Source organism: Corythoichthys intestinalis, chromosome 10 (assembly GCF_030265065.1).
Source record: "Corythoichthys intestinalis isolate RoL2023-P3 chromosome 10, ASM3026506v1, whole genome shotgun sequence".
In the NCBI taxonomy this organism is placed as follows: Eukaryota; Metazoa; Chordata; class Actinopteri; order Syngnathiformes; family Syngnathidae; genus Corythoichthys; species Corythoichthys intestinalis.
Genome location: NC_080404.1, coordinates 36,527,009 through 36,544,129, shown reverse-complemented (window position 1 = coordinate 36,544,129; position 17,121 = coordinate 36,527,009). Strand labels below are relative to the sequence as shown.

The window sequence follows — 17,121 nt, the reverse complement described above, 5'->3', positions numbered from 1 at the left end:
AACAAAAACCATTAGCCACAGCAGCCCTTGAGGACTGGTTTGGAGACCTCTGATCTACATTATAGAAGTGTCTCTTATTTTAATACTTGAATTTAAACTTTTTTTTTTATATATATATATAAAAAAGCAGAACCTGTTTTCAATCATTAAAATGCTAATTCCTAATTTTCAATTCAAAAGCCACTACCAGTCTGTCCTTTTTTTATTGCTTTAGGTGAACTGTAACTGTTTAGTACATATGAAATCGTTCTAAGGCGCGTCAACCGAATCGTGCCAGATTTTGTAATGTACGCCAATATCATTTCGTTGTCCAAAGAATCAATATTGAATCAAATTGTCACGAAATTGGTTGTATATACCCCTTATAAAAATGGGAGGCTTTTGGTCAGTAGGAAATCAGTTCCCTTTTTTATTTGAACTGGAGCCCCAAAAGGGACATCGACAAAAATAAATTTGAACCATCTGGTGCACAGCAGATAATGTGGTGCACACTAGAAACTATCTGGTGCTGTAATGGTCATGATGTGCAAGTAATGCGGTTTTGAAACCTTGACGTTTTCATACCATAGTATACCTTGAAACCGGTAATCGTCACAAATCTAGTTGAGTCCAAGATTGAAGTAAAGCTCAACTAAATGCTGTATCACCATTTTTAGCACACCGAAACTGTTGGTGTCTGATGAGCACCAGATAGTTTCTTGTGCACACCACATACTATCTGGTGCACACCAGATGGTTTAAATTTATTTTATTTCAGTCGATGTCCATTTAGGGGCTCTGTGATTACTCAATTGTTTCATTTAGGTGAATGCTTCACTCATTGCCTGCTATTGACGGCGATAGACGTCCAATCATTGAAACATTTGAATAAACGCTGCTAGCTCTTTCAGTTCAAATGGATTGGACATCTGTTACAGTTGATGGCAGTCAGTGTGTCAAAGAAAAGTCATCAAAACTAGGACCGATGTTGAGGTACAATAGAACAAGACATTATTGATGTTACATTCAAGTTCATGGATAAATACACATATAAGAAATAGATCAAATACACATGCAAACTATTTCTCCATGTGCTTGACTTGATAGCATTTCCAAAAAACAATTTGCATAAATAACTTGTGTAGCCATTCAGGTGTGCACATGAATTTCCTACAGGCCTTTGTTGAAGTAAACCATTGTGGTGGATGGGTTGCTCTGTCGTATCCTCTCCTGAAGCTCCGCCTCCAGCCCGCTTACTTTCATTGAGCTGCATACAAGTTAAACGAGACAGGGTGAGGCAAACGACATTAACTCAATTGTATTTTATACTGCGGGTGCTGTGACACTGGAAATTGTTTTGTTATCAAAGGTCTTTAAAGGTCTGTTCACGATTATTCGACAACTATTTTGGCAGTCATTTAATCGTAGAGTCATTGTTGACCTAGAAATTGTCCACATCCTTTTTTTCCACATTTTTAATACATGAACAAATAGGGTTTTGGAGTAAAATTTGGCCAAAATTACAACCGTCCTTGAAAGTAGATGCCTATCTTTGTCATAAATCAAGATGAGATACTTGTAAATTTGCTTTGGGAAAACAACACATTGTTTTGTGGCTATTAGTTTTAGTTTTTAATCGATTAAAAAAAAGCTTAGAATCAAATTTTGCTGCTTCAAGTATTCGTTTAATTAAATTGATGTTGTAATGGTTTGTTTTGAAAGTGTTGCATTTAGTTTTATTGATTTGGGTGGATACACTGCCGTCTACTGGCAACAGAGAATATGCCATAATTCTTCTAACATAAAACCAACTTAAGGTATGTTTTTCTTTGAGCCAATATGTTTTGTTTATGCATGTCATTTATTTTAGAAGTATATTTAGCCATGTGAGAATGTGTGTTTAAATGACTTAAGAGCTGTGTTAGAAGAAAAAAAAAAACATTTTTATAGCATTTAAGCTAGCGGACTATTGCTATGCAAGTTAGCCAATTGTTCTTTTGTTGTACTTAGATCATCATTTATTTTTTTATACCATTTTAGCCAAAGCTCAGGTATTTAATTTTAGTTTTAAATTTATCGCTTCTGTGAAACGTGCAATGTTTGAAGAAACACTCAGGAATTTTATTTTGTATCCGCATTTAATGCTCTTCTGAAAGTGCAATCTTTGCAAACCAAAATAAATATTATTGCAGGCATAAACAGTTTGTTTTACATCTCCTAAAATGTATTCTTCAACACATTAAATGTTCGCAATCTGATGACTTAATCTATCGATTAGTTAGTTCGAATAATCATCTAAATAATCGATAACTGCAGCCCTAGTGACTAAACACACCCGAGCTTCCACTTCTTTAACCTGTTGCCCTCTGGCAGCTGCTAGAGTGCCATAACAGCCAAAACAAACAGACTAAGAGACTTTCCAATAGCTGTCACCATACTCAAGTTTGCACTAAAATGTCACTGTCATTGCACTGCTAATGCTACAACATTGTCACATGCATGTAGTAATATGTTCTCAGACAGCTGTCTCAATCTGGGTGCTGTACATTTGCACAGTTAAATTATAGCATTTTTGCACTATTACATCTATTTCTATGCACAAACTGTCGTTTGCATCATATAAAGTCAGCCATCTGCCTCCTAGTCTGAGTACTGTAAATTATCATATATGACAATAACAGTGTGTATATGACTCATATACACACTATTATACTACCACTACATCACCACTTGCTGCTAGTCACTTAGTTTATTCCCAATCTGTGAACACTGTAACTTTTTTTTTTTTTTTTTTTTTTTACATTAGCCTTATTGTACTTTTGCTTTGTATGGTACACGTTACAGCGAAGCTTTAAATCTCGTTGAACTCCATACAATGACAATAAAGGCTTTGCATTGTATTGTACTCTTAAGTACTTAAACAATACCCAACAAATAATGTATGGTTCCATCACCTTGCCGTCAATGGCACTGAAAAACAATTATTAACTATTTTTTGTATGTGTTGCTTCATTGTGTTACCTTTTCTGTGGGAACAGGGCGCAACACAGAGGTGTGGCAAACACCAGGCTGTCATTCAAAGAGAAGGCATGTTTACTCTTCGACTCAAAACCAAAATGTTGTCTGTTGTGTTTAATTCAAGCTTTGACTTACCACAAGCCCACGAGCCCCACCTGGATCGGGGCGTTGAGAATAGGGAAGCGCTGCAGGGAGGCCACAACATGTTAAGGTCGGAATGTGGTAAGACTCCTTTGAGTTAAGCGCAAAAACACCCCATAAGTGATGATAGAATGTTACCTTCATGAAGGCTCTCTTCTCCAGCGCGTTCATTATGACAGGAGGAATAGCTGCAAAAAACAAAACGCTAATAAGATTTCAGTTCATTATTAATGGAAATGAGTGTACTGTAGTGTGTGTTTACCCATAGCAGGTACTGCCATGCCAATCCTGGACACGACCACTTGCATGATAGCCTGCTGGGCCGCATTGGCAGACTCTCCTAACCTGTTTCCGTTCTCGTCTGTCACAGGGATGCCATACTTCAACTCCCTGGTGGGACAGAAAGAGCAACCATGTAAGGTAGAGTAAAGCTAAGCAAAGTTGATCTCACCTCTGTCTCATGAAGGGAATGTTGATACAGTTTGCAGCGGCGACAGCGGCAAAGGGCACGAAGCGGCTGGCGATGGGAGGGAGACGCTGAAGAGGAACAGCCACATTTAAAACATGCAAAAAAAAAAATCACATTTTTGTTCGACAAGTCATTGTTTTGTCAGAACATTACCGTGGCTAGAGACTTGAGGCCCAGAGCAGTGACCACGGCACCAGTTGTGGCACTTACGTACGCTGCGCCGAGCTGACTGAAAGAACAGTTATTGTTTTAATCCCCCCCCAAAAATGTACATTTATAGAATAGCTTAATAGTTGAATAAATCCTGCCAAAATAGGTTCTTATAAAATGTTATATTTTGATGGGGCTTAGTGGGAAAACCATTAAACTAATAGATTCTCATCTTTTAATAATCTTTATAATTTGAATTTACCAGACAATTAATTGATGTCATATGTAATATTTATTTGACAAATCACTTCGTATTAGTAGCTACAATGAATTACCTCACACATTAAGTGATGAATTAATTGGATACATCTTTTTCGGTTAAAATATGTAAATTAATCAGACAAAAATTGAATAAAATTGGTCATTTAAAAATGATGTACGAATACTGTAATGCCTATTTATGAGTGCAAGGGACAGAATATTGCTTTTGTTGGATGAATGATTAAATGATCCATTCAACAGTACGTAGCCCAGTGAATGAAGCACTTGATTGCACGAAAGGAAAAAAACTAGGGCTGTCAAAATTATTGCGTTAACGGGCGTTAATTAATTTTTTAAATTAATCACGTTAAAATATTTGACGCAATTAACGCACATGTCCCGCTCAGACAGTATTCTGCCTTTTGGTAAGTTTTACAGCAAGGTTTTTTGTGCTGTCTAACAGCGAACTCTTGTGGTCGCTTTGCGACATGGTTTATTGCTTTCTTGCCAGTTCAATATGGCTGCACGACGTCTCGGGCTGATGCCTCTCTTGTAATGTTGTGCTTATATGATCCTTGGACAAGATTTGTCCGTAAGTATGGTTGTTGTAAAGAATGTACATATTATGTTAGTAAGCGAAATGTTATATTTTTTGTATGAGACGCTTTTTGTTTATGTGTAGTGAACCTGTATAGCGTGCTAAGCTAACGTTGTTGCTAATGCAATGCTTGTGTACTTTTTTTTTGTAGTTTCACTACGGTCTAAAGAGGACAAAGGTTTGAGGCCATTTTGTTAATAAATCAGATGAAAAAGGAAGTCTGATTATTAAGGCGTCGTTCACTAGCTGTCTAGCTTTGGAAAAAGTAGACGCTTCGGAGTGAGGACAGCATAGACAGATTTAAATGACAGTAGAGTGAAATGCCCACGACAGTCCTTATGTACCGTATGTTGAATGTATATATCCATCTTGTGTCTTATCTTTCCATTCCTACAATTTATTTTACAGAATATATACAGTACTGTGCAAAAGTTTTAGGCAGGACACCTGCCTAAAACTTTTGCACAGTACTGTATATTTTTATTATATTACGTATCTACAGGATATACTGTATGTATATATTTTCCCCAAGTGGAAGCTTCCTAATAAATCCTAATAAATTTAATAGTTAAAAAAATATAAATACAGTACTGTGCAAAGGTTTTAGGCAGGTGTCCTGCCTAAAACTTTTGCACAGTACTGTATATAATTTACAGAAAAATATGGCATATTTTATAGATGGTTTGAATTGCGATTAATTGCGATTAACTAATTTTTAAGCTGTGATTAACTCGATTAAAAATTTTAATCGTTTGACAGCCCGAACAAAAACATTAATTCTTTATCATTTTTTAACTGAAAATAGATCAATATTATACAAATAATGAAAGCTGCTAACACAAGTGTTTTTCAATATCTAGTGGCGGTGGTCTCTGCGAGCGAAAATGAGCAAAACCTATGGATCCAAAATTGAATGGTGAATGGAAGCAAATTGCATGAATGAGGACATCCATGTAAAATGAGACAAATGATCAATATCAAATAACCAATTTATTTAGTTCTCGTATGTTTCATTATATGTTTAGTTATGATGGATCCGCTACCACCGATACGTTTGCGCATGAGACCAAATGAAAGCGCAAACTAGGACTGAACATTATTGGAAAAAACTTTTGGGGTGTTTGAGATCTATATTGCGATTGTAAAACTAGTCACAAACAACTGTTTGTGAAGACTTTGGTCAGCTCACCATGACCAAATGTAATCATATAATACCGTTTAATCCAGGCTAAGAGGTTTTTTTTTTATCTGTGAATGATGACAATTTCTGTATATAAAAGACAAAAAAACAATTGCACGTCCTGTGATTTGACTGTTGTGCATGCGCACATCACGATGACGGTGTTGAAACGACATTGTGCAGGCCTAGACCAAACCCTTGTGTCAGGGTGTGTACCGCCTATCCCAGCTAACTACAGGAAGAAGGCATGGTAGACCCTGAACTGTTTATGAAACAAACTAAGGCAATTAAAAACACATTTTTTAAAGGGAACTTGAAAGACGAGAAGGCTCTAATAAGCCACAATCGTTCTCTTTTACTAAAATATTAGAAACATATAAAATATTACCATTGATTTAAAAATCTATAGTATTTAGTACATGTTTTGGCGTCATGTTTTATGGACGCTCGGGGCTATGACGTAGATTGTCACTGTCATTTGACGAATACTACCGGGTTACTGCAAATCCTTCTATGCGGCGAGACGTCCAACACATGCCCTCTCATACTTTTAAGCATAGTGCTTTCTTGTAGTACCTTTATAGTAGATTGTTGATCTATTGACCACATTAGTCCCGTAGCATATTTAAACCACCCTTATTTGATATCACTCCATTTAAGTATTTTCTTAAGGCATCTTTAGTATATTCTGTCTATATTCATCTAAATAAAACAAGCTGATAGTGCACAGTAGTACTTAGGGTGTCAAATTCGCCTCTTGTAAAATGTTTCGCTGGTGTAGCACATTTTGGCAGAACACCATATTTATTTTCCTACTCTCGTCTCATCCTGTCTTTCCTGTTCATTTTGCGTTTGCTGCTTGTTTTGTGAAATATCGACTGTGCTGTCATGCTCATTAATGTTCCCCTCAGGTTGAAATGAAAAGGGATGAACAGATGGCATGTGTATGTCGCTAGCATCATTCTCTGGAAGCCCGTCAGCGTAACCATGTGACATCACCGCCCTGCGACGTCAACAACAATGGCAACCAACTAGGTAAACTAATTTTACAAATTGTATAAAAACAAGATCAAGAGGGGTTTCAGTATCAAATTATTTTAACTCATAATAACGTTTATCTTTTAAGAACTAAAAGTCTATCTGTGGATCCCTTTAAAATACGTAAAACATTAAAAATTATATGAAAAATCGATTTTACTGAATTTGCATATGTTAAAAGAATTTTACCTAATTACAGTCTAATTGATTAATATTTCTTAAAAATATATATTTAGAAAAATATATTTCTCAATCAATTATACAAATACTATTTTTATATTATATTATCTAAAAAGAGATACTCACCAATTATTTAATGTTTGCTTCTATATAAATCTAAATATATGTAAAACAGTTTATTTTCTAAATATTTAATTGCATGCAAGCAATATACTTTGCCCACCCAGATATCAGCTAAAGTGATTGGTGGTCCCTACTTGAGGGTGATGGGAGCATCTCCGCTGCGGTTGGTGTAGTTGACCACTGCATTGAAGGACTGGTTAACCCACTGCCAAAACACCACTGCCGGTGTGGTCCTGTGAACAGATGACAAATCCTTTGTAATAGCTCATGCCATCAGTTCAGCATGACAGAATTTTCCATTTGGGGTCTAAAATAAAGCATTTTATATATTGACTGTGTAGTGGAGAAAACTGGAAAAACACTTCTCTCTAAACAGCTTCCTACTCGAGTTTTGCAGGTTAGCAAGTTTACACATTTTAATGTTATGCTAACTCTGATGTAGGTCGGACTTTCAGTTGCAAAATTAGTGGTGTTTCCCACCTCCACAACATTGGCGCCTTTTTAAATTACTTACAGTGACTGCTGCTGGCTGAAAAAAACTAATATACCCTTTTTCGAAGGGAGCGGAGGAAGCAGCATGTTGTCAACACATTTCTGTCGGGGCTGTGTTAGTGTTAGTGTGTGTGTGTGTGTGTCGGGGGTGGGACAAGTAATCAGCCAATCAAACATGCGTTTGAGGGTGGAAGGGGGATGCGGCATGTCTTGTCAAAAAAGTTGGTGGGGACGATTGGACTTTTTCTGAAAAGTTGGTAGTGTTATGTCCCTACCATCCCTATGCGAACTTACGCCCTTGATTTACGCACTGCACCGCATTAATGCACAATTGCACACGCTCGCGTCATGCATCCACCCGTGCCGCTCTTACAATCGACTTCCGCAACTACGGTGCATGCCTAATCCAACTTTGTACATATTTACGTCATCCAAACATAGAAATTAGTATATATGCTGAAGGAAGCAAAAGAAACAAATAGTAATATGACTTTGTAGCCTTTTATACTAGGCTGTGATAAGCATCCACTCAGCCCATCCTGGTCAAAATGGATTGGACGTCTATCGGAGTCAATGGCAACCAATAAATTAAGAGGATTTTCAGGATTAAGCCTCTATTTCAGTCCCCTGCAACTCTCTTAGTGCATTTATTTAAATGAAATGTACAGTTAGTCAGTGTCGCACTTGGCTGAGGGATTATCATACACAGCAAGAGTAGACACACTTATGCGACATCACTAAGGGGGTACCTGTAGAAGGTGAGCATGCAGCCAGTGATGGACATGTTCATGGGCACCTGAGCAGACATCCGGCCGATCACGAACATCTTCTCCCCAGTGTCGGGGTGGAAGGCAGAGTCATACACATACTTGGCCCGCCACAGCTGGTCCTCCGTCAGGCCGGGCATCAGCACGCCCGATCTAAGCATAAAAATATTTGACTGCAGCCATAACAAATTCACCCTCAGCCCACGCAGAATTCTGCCTCCTTTCAAGCACACCTGTAGTTCTCTATGATGAGCCGGGCCTCCTCCAGCGTGGCGGAGGACAGCAAGACGTTCCTGGGGTCCGTCACCATGAAAAAGTGCTTGGCTCGGCCCATGAATGTTCCCTGGTCCCATCGCGGCTCTTTGATGTTGATGTTAAGTGGCAGATCTCCGGACATTTTGGGTTACTTTGAGGGGGGAAAACAGCTAAATAAATGGAAAAAAATCAATGTTTATTAAGAAACAAAAAAAATCAACCTAAATATTGACCTAAAATACTGCATATTAGAGGCAGGGTTCGTACACCTTTTCCATGGCCAAATTCAAGGACTTTGAAGACCAATTTTCCAGTAGTTATTAAAACATTATCCCAATGTTTTTTTTTGTTTACATAATGATGCAAAAATAAAAGAGGCGCCTTGCCACAAGTATGCAAAAATGATTCTGCTGATTGCCGATACCTTGGGAGGGGGCATTCCCGGCAGCAGTGACAGTTTTGTGGCAAACATCTGCAGAAATGCTAACATAGTGATAGCATGCTATTCAATGGACACAATGGACAGAGACACACGTCACGTCCAAGAATACCTTGATAAATGCGCTTTCTTCTAGAGATGTTTGTTTCCATATGTTTGCTCATTGTACTTGGTACATTCCTTTCTATATCATTTTGTATTTCTGATGATTTTCACATCTTTCAGCTTCTTCTCTGAAGCAAGGTCATAAACAGATAACACAGCTGATAAATTCCACTTTCTTGTGAGCCACTTCATGGGTTAACATGCGGGCTGCCTATTCTCATTGGAAATAACAAAAAGTGCACGCGTTGAGAGTTTGGGGCAGATCTTCTTGGGGGCACTGGAAGACGTTTGTCTTGGCTTAAGTATTCTTTCCTTAATAAATGTATTATCTTTGGTGATAATTGTTTTCTTTTTGTTCCTGATTTATGGTTTGTCATCGAGTAAAAGAATCTGGAAAAAGAGAAAATCAACTTAAAACTTCTTCACTAGTAAAGCTCTTTACAAGATATTACAATCTCTTCTACACCTTAAAATAAGATAAGTGGCTGTTTTCTTGTGCAACAAGGGGAGTCAATGGAGAGCCAGGCGAGTAGGCAGAGTCCAAGTGGCGCCGAAGCCGGGCGAAGTGGCTCCTGGCCGGGTTAAATGGCGACTGGCAGAGGGTGTGTGGAGGTTGCAAAAACAAAAAAAAGAGAGGAACTGGTCGTGTACCAAATGAATTGTAATAAATGACAGCAAATGCAAATGCATGTTTTTAAAGGGAACCTTGGAGTTAAAGACTTGTAGGCTCCAATAAGCCACAATTGTTCTCTTTTACTAAAATATGTTATTAGAAACACATCCAATATTGCCATTGATTTAAAAATCTACAATATTTAGTACAGGTTTTGACCTACGGAGGGCGCCATGTTTTATGGGCGGTCGAGGTGCTGAAAAAGTTTGTCACTGTCACTAGACCAGTACTTCTCAAATGGTGGGGCGCGCCCCCCCAGGGGGGCGCAGAGCGATGCCAGGGGGGGCGCGAGTGACCTCGGGGAACATGCTTTTTTTTTTTTTTTTTTTTTTTTTTTTTTGCCGTACTAGAATAAAGTGTACTTGCACATCCACTCCGTGGGTGGCAGTGGCGCTCTCATTTTCAAAGTGCGTGCAGTATTTTTGAAGTAAGCAAGAGCACACGGAAGAGACTCATGCAGAGCTGGACTCACGCAGCGACCCACTGTCTTCTTCGGTTCTCACGTGTCCGGCCGAGAAGTGCCGTTTTCGGCTTGGGATCGTCACGACCACCGCCCTCACCTACGGTTCTCCCTCGGCCGCCGAGAATGCGCTTTTTTCGGGCCGTTTGCCTTTGACTTTTAATATAGTGGAAAATGAGGAAAGACCACTGTTTACTGAGTCTAAAAATGATTATAGCGGAGAAGCCAAATCAGTTAAGACGCCACTTAAAGACATTAGACCTCAATCTCATTGATAAGCCGCTTGACTATTTTTCAGCGAAAATGTGCCGAATACTGCCAATTTTCACAATCGTCCCGCTTTGTCAGTGTTATATCAGTAAACCAGTGAGCACTGTGGTGAATCAGCGAAAATAAAAACTTTCCTTCTGTCCAAAGACCCCCCCCCCCCCCCCTTCTATTCAGTTTTGTTTTTTTTTCGGTCAAATTTTTTGGCATGTTGTCCTGAAGAGTAAATGTTTCTAATCAATTTGAATTTGTTATTATTTACTGATTTTATTACATTTTATTTTTCAGTATCAAATGGTCAAAAATGTACCTTGAGTGTATTTTTACAGTTTGGATGTGACTTTTTTTTTTTTTTTTTTTTTTTTTTTTAACTTCAGGCAAATTGATGCGCGTTAAGTCTTTTCTGTTACAAGCAACACAATGTTAAAAAAGTTATACTTTATTATAAGTTGATCTATGTTACTTTTTTTCTTTAATAGAAAAAAAAGGACACAATGTTAGGCTGAGGCGTACTTATAATAGTAATATAGACAAATGATACTATTTACAGTGGCGGCAGAGAGTTGGGGGGGGCGCGAAACATTTACGTCTTCCTTGGGGGGGCGTAACAGAAAATAATTGAGAAGCACTGCACTAGACGAACCCTACTGGTGTTCTGCAATTCCTTCTATGCAGCGAGACGTCCAACATCCACACATCGGTCAAAAGCCGAGAGTACTTACTATTTGTGTTTTTAATGAGTCTTTTATAACCTTTTTATTGCCTCAAAAAAAAATTGGCATGTGTTTTCTTCTGGTAGCTTTAAAGCATATTGTTGATCTGTTGGCCACATTAGTCACGTAGCCATAGACTTCATAAGGTAATTGACGGGGCGCAGGGCCGATAAATAGGGGGCCTGCATTGTTGGCGAGGCCGTCAAAGCTCACCGAGTGGAATCTCAGACAAAAAGCTTTTTTCGTTGAAAATTCTTGTGAATAAATGCTTAAATCCCTGAATTCTTTATAGATATGACCGTAAAACAGTCTCGATTCTTGGTAACAAAAAAAAAGAAAGAAAAAAAAAACGTGCATGGAGCATTTATTTTATGTAAATATGTCTAATGTGCGGCTCGTCTTTAAGGACACTGTGGCATCACCTTCCCACAACAAAGAGCTTTTCACATTGAAATTCTTGTGAATAAATGCTTAAATCCCTGAATTCTTTATACATATGGATGTAAAACAGTCTTGATTCTTGGTTAAAAGCAAAAAAGAACGTGCAGTTAGCATTTATTTTACGTAAATATTCTGAACTATGATCCCAATAACTTAGCTGCAAATTTCTCCACTTTTTTCACAACATTTCAAAATGCATGCATGGTACGAAAAATTTAATAATTACTTTGAATGATCAAACAAATCACTCCTGAGACAATCCTTACTTTTTGTATGTGGCACATCTTTTGTACTTTTTAAACCGAAACCACCGTTAGTTCACTGCGTGCGTGTTTGTGAATAGCTCCTCTTGATGTGGGCGGCCCCCTGCTTGAAGGAGTTGCGCAGTTCATGGCTGAGCTGACCCGTCAATAATGATTATGTCTGTGCACATAGCGTATTTAAACCACCCTTATTTGATATTACTACGTTTAAGTATTCTCTTAAGGCATCTTTAGTATGTTCTGTCTGTATGCATCTAAACAAAACAAGCTGAAAGTACATGGTAGTACTTTGGGTGTCATATTCACCTCTTGTAGGCGTTTCACCGGTGTAGCACATTTTGGCGGAACACAGTTTTTTTTTTTTTCTACCCTCATCTCGTCTCATCCGTCTTTCCTGTTCATTTTTCTTTTGCTGCTCGTTTTGTGAAATATTGACAGTGCTGTCATGCTCATTAATTTCCCTCTCTGGTTCAAATTGAAAGGGCTGAACAGATGACATGTTTATGTTGCTAGAATAATATTTAGGAAGCCCAGTGTTTTGACAAATTTTGCACCCTCATCAGAATTTGCCACCGAAGCTGTTTTATCGGTGAATAAGCCCTCTTTTACATTCAGTTGGACTCTCAATGTTATCCAAAGGTGCTAAATAAACAAGTTACATCATAAACATACATGTGCAACACGAATATGGCATATATTAATGCTTAACGACACAGCGAAGACATTAAGAGTGAGAGAGCGGCGTGCAGTTGTTGTGTGCAGCTAACATGGCAGGATGTGTCTGAGAACTTTTCGACATGTCCGTCCATGGTCAAACGTAAGTAAATATTCTTTTCTTTAAAGAAGGTTTATAGTGTTTACTTTGGAATCGCTGCATTCGCGGCCATTTTTAACATTACGTGCATGCACAGAACCGCAAAGTTGCAATTTTTGATAGGGAGCAAAATTTGTTAAAACACCGGTAGCGTAACCCAGTGACGTCACCACCCTGCGACGTAAACAAGAATGGTGACCTACTAGTTAAACTAATTTTACATATTGTATAAAAACGAAAACATCAAAAGGGCTTTTAATATCAAACTATTTTAACTCATTAATAACGTTTATCTTTTAAGAACTACAAGTATTTCTATCATTGGTTCCCTTTACTCAATATGTACAGTTTGCTTAGTTAAAACTCCAATTATACTACACACACACGGATCTGATGTGGGACATCAAAAGAAAGCAACTTCAGAACGAGCGTGCAGCAGCGACGAAACAAATTTATTTGAATTTCCCTCATTAAATAATTTATATTTTGAGATATGGTCATTAGAAATATTGTGTACCTAACATTTTCATTGAATCGATGCATAATCCAAGCTATTTTCAAACCTTGAAAACACGACAGTAAAATCCAAGCATTTTCAAGAATTTCAGGGACCCGTACGAACCCTGTAGAAAAATTAACAGTGTTCACAACAGCTATTATTGTGTATTCAAAGGGGGGGAAATGTTCAAGTAAACTTTGTCAATAACCAACGCAGACAATGAATGAATTTAAAAAGAGCGTGTCCAAGCCTGGCGCGTGACTGTGAGCTGTCAATCAAACTGAGCCAACCATTCGAGCGCTTTCATTAAAAACGTGACATGTTGGTGTACAGAAATGGCTAAAACCCAAAAAACCATCGGATTACACAAAAATCCGGCTTCTTTCCCAAATTCCACCATTTTAGCAGCCCTCATGGCTAGCCGGTTAGGCTAGCGTGGAGCTTGCTCTCCACCGTCAGATTTGAGTCAAAAGTATCGCAAAGAGGTTTAAACCACGCAATCACCGCCTTATGATATTAATCCTGAATATATACACGGACAACCATGTACATTAAATGCAAACGATACCTGGATTGGAAGAAGATTGACCTCTCAATATCACGACACCCGGCTGGGAGAGTTGTGCTGATTTCAAGTTCCCTAAAAAGAATTGGGAGTTAGGAACGCTCTACAAGTTGACGGTTTGTCAACCATGAAATACACACAAAAATAGATACGGTTCAATCTGTTTAACCATGTGTATAACAAAATAGCTTCGATTTTCACAAAGACAAGAATGAATCGTACATAAATTGAAAAACAAAAGCTTATTCCTGGTGTACATAAATGGAGGAAGCCAATTTTGTAAATTTTATGATGTACCTGAACTCAGCATAGTGCTTGCCATATCGAGGGCGTGGTTGGTTGACAGGAGGCCTATCAGTAAGGGCACGTTGGTAAAATTCACGAGATCTTATTGGTTAGACAAACGCCCCCTTTCTTGATTGGTGTGTTTGCATTTCCATTGACGCGCAATGGCAACATCGCTATCGATCTTTTATTATTCGAATATATAAAGGAGAAGAAGAAGAAATGAAATGTTGCGTGCTTTTATGAATGATTAGCACTTTTGTCTTCGTTTCTACGTTGTGTTGATTTAAATGTGATTTTTATGATCTTCGTGTGATGTAAAGCACTTTGAATTGCCTTGTGTTGAATTGTGCTATATAAATAAATTTGCCTTGCCTTGCCTTGTCCTTTCTTTGACACAAATAGTGGTCAAGCATAGATATCACATATAGAGCTCTAGATACGACATATCGGGAGTCACTTGTGGTGGTACCTGGCGGCCATTTGGCTGAGTGGGAGGTCGGCTCTTTGCAGCAAACCTAAGGTGGCTTTATCCATTAAAATACTTCTAACTTGGCTAAATTTCGACGGATTTTCAAACGTTTTGGTTTATAACAAACCGTAGTAACATGGCTTTGATTCACACTGTATGTTGACCAAAGTAAAACGTTTTAAGTCTGTAATTAAGTTACTGCATTTCTGGCATTTATGAAAAACCAAGCAATTTATAGCTATTTCAAAGTACACGCTCAATTGACTGTTGTTTAGCGAATGTTACTGACACAAAATGGCCGACAAGTATCACGGCACCCCGATTGGCTCACCGTTTGTATGAGGCATCTAGCTGTCTATGTACAGTATATGATATCTCTGATGGTAAACCCAATCCATACATAGACTGTAAATAACCGCCTGTACCAATGAAACATACCCCTCCTGGCCACTAGATATCGCTTTTTGCCACTTTATTGTCACGACGTAACCTTCTATGGAGGTAGATTTGTGTCTTTATTATTCAATCAAAAAAAAAAGTTGCTTCAATCAAATAAAAAGTTGCTTCAATCAAAATATATATTTTTAATCGAAGAAAACGTCTCTTCAATCAAAAAAAAATGTGTTTGAATGCAAAAATTAATTTGAAACTCAAAAAAATATATTTGAAAACTATTTTTCTTTGAAATTTTTTTGGGGGATTTAAGTCAAGTTTTTTTTTATTGAAACACCATTTTTGATTGAAGTCATGTCATTTTGCGTTTGGACCACATTTTGGCTAGGACATTTGTGTCTTTATTGTTCAATCAAAAATTAAGTCGCTTCAAACAAAAAAATATATATTTTCAAAAGAAAATCACTTCAATCAAAAATTTTAAAAATATTCAATCGTAGAAAAAAAGGTTTGAATGTGAAAAAATATTTGAGACTCAGAAATTCGCATTTGAACACTTTATTTTTCATTCAAACCATTTTCTTTGATTGAAGCAATCCTTTTTTGTGTTTGTGCCATATTAGGGGTAGGACATTTGTGTCAAAATCATTCAATCGCAATAAAAGTTGCTTTAATCAAAAAACTATTTTTAATCAAAGAAAAAAATCATTTGCAAAAACTTTTTTTTTAATATATTTTTTTATCTGAAATATATATTTTTTTTATTGAAGTATCACTTTTTTTGAAAAGCAAAAAGTTTTAAACTTTTTTTTTTTTCAAAGTGGAAAAAGTTTTGAACACACTTTTTTTTTGAAGTGGGAAAAGTTTTGAAGGCACTTTTTTTTCGATTGAATCATTTTGACACAAAGATTCAACTTCAACGCTAGTTCCGGTGTGTTTGAGTGGCTGCTGATTGCGCCAATGGCATAAAAGTATGAAGCAAGAATAATGGCCACCAGGGCTCCATCCAGCCATCGGAGTCTCCTGGAGTCCAAGCCGAATATAGGGCACCGGTACGCGGGTGTGACATCGGCATTTCACCAGAGTACGGTGCCCTGCTGCTTAATGTGATTCAACACGGCAAACTTCACCCGCTGCCCTGACGTGACGGTTGGCAATTGGTTCCAACCGGAGTGTCCGCGACGCGCCGGTACAAGAGTGGTCGGCGAGTGGCCCGACACTAGCCTGCCCAGTAAGAGAGTGGACTACCGGCGAGTCGCCGGCGTCCACGCCTGGAGCCCCGTCACTTCAACTTTGAATGAGTGTCGTGTCATTTGCGGACCGTCCACTCGACAGCCGGCCTCCTCGCCTGGGGGGTGATATCGGGGTCCGACCAGTGTGCCGCGACAGGGCAACGTGCCGTTGCGGGTACTCCGGTGAAATGCCGATGTTGCACCCCCGTACCGGTGCCCTATTTTCGGCTTGGAGTCCAGGAGACTCCGATGGCTGGATGGAGCCCTGGTGGCCATTATTCTTGCTTCATACTTTTATGTCATTGGCGCAATCAGCTGCCACTCAAACACACCGGAACTAGCATTGAAGTTGAATCTTTGTGTCAAAACGATTCAATCGAAAAAAAGTGCCTTCAAAACTTTTCCCACTTCAAAAAAAAAGTGTGTTCAAAACTTTTTCCACTTTGAAAAAAAAAAAGAGTTTAAAACTTTTTGCTTTTCAAAAAAGTGATACTTCAATAAAAAAATTATATATTTCAAATAAAAAAATATATTTTCAAAAAATATATATTTTTGCAAAAGATTTTTTTCTTTGATTAAAAATAGTTTTTTGATGAAAGCAACTTTTATTGCGATTGAATGATTTTGACACAAATGTCCTACCCCTAATATGGCTTGAACACAAAAAGGATTGCTTCAATCAAAGAAAGCGGTTTGAATGAAAAATAAAGTGTTGAAATGCGAATTTCTGAGTCTCAAATATTTTTTTCACATTCAAACCTTTTTTTCTACGACTGAATTTTTTAAAATTTTTGATTGAAGTAATTTTTCTTTTGAAAATATATATTTTTTTGTTTGAAGCAACTTAAT

At 37.9% G+C, this 17,121-nt stretch overlaps 2 protein-coding genes across 2 annotated transcripts in view; one reads left to right on the top strand and one right to left on the bottom strand.

Annotated features, from left to right (window-relative positions):
• Positions 1–1,008: 1,008 nt before the first annotated feature.
• Positions 1,009–14,040, bottom strand: sfxn3 (sideroflexin 3). Its single transcript, XM_057849156.1, has 11 exons — positions 13,894–14,040; positions 8,630–8,821; positions 8,379–8,549; positions 7,272–7,370; positions 3,761–3,836; positions 3,590–3,675; positions 3,401–3,528; positions 3,277–3,326; positions 3,133–3,182; positions 3,001–3,048; positions 1,009–1,246 (listed from the first exon to the last, which is right to left on the bottom strand). The coding sequence occupies exons 2-11, from the start codon at positions 8,791–8,793 to the stop codon at positions 1,150–1,152; spliced, it is 969 nt and encodes a 322-aa protein (XP_057705139.1). The 5' UTR covers positions 8,794–8,821; positions 13,894–14,040; the 3' UTR covers positions 1,009–1,149.
• The window catches only part of LOC130922658 (PDZ domain-containing protein 7-like), a 49,682-nt gene continuing 35,341 nt past the window's right edge, over positions 2,781–17,121 (top strand). Inside the window, exons 1-3 of the mRNA XM_057847574.1 lie at positions 2,781–3,219; positions 3,509–3,558; positions 6,708–6,831. The gene's annotated coding sequence lies outside the window, so the exon portion shown is untranslated. The remainder of the gene's footprint in view (positions 3,220–3,508; positions 3,559–6,707; positions 6,832–17,121) is intronic.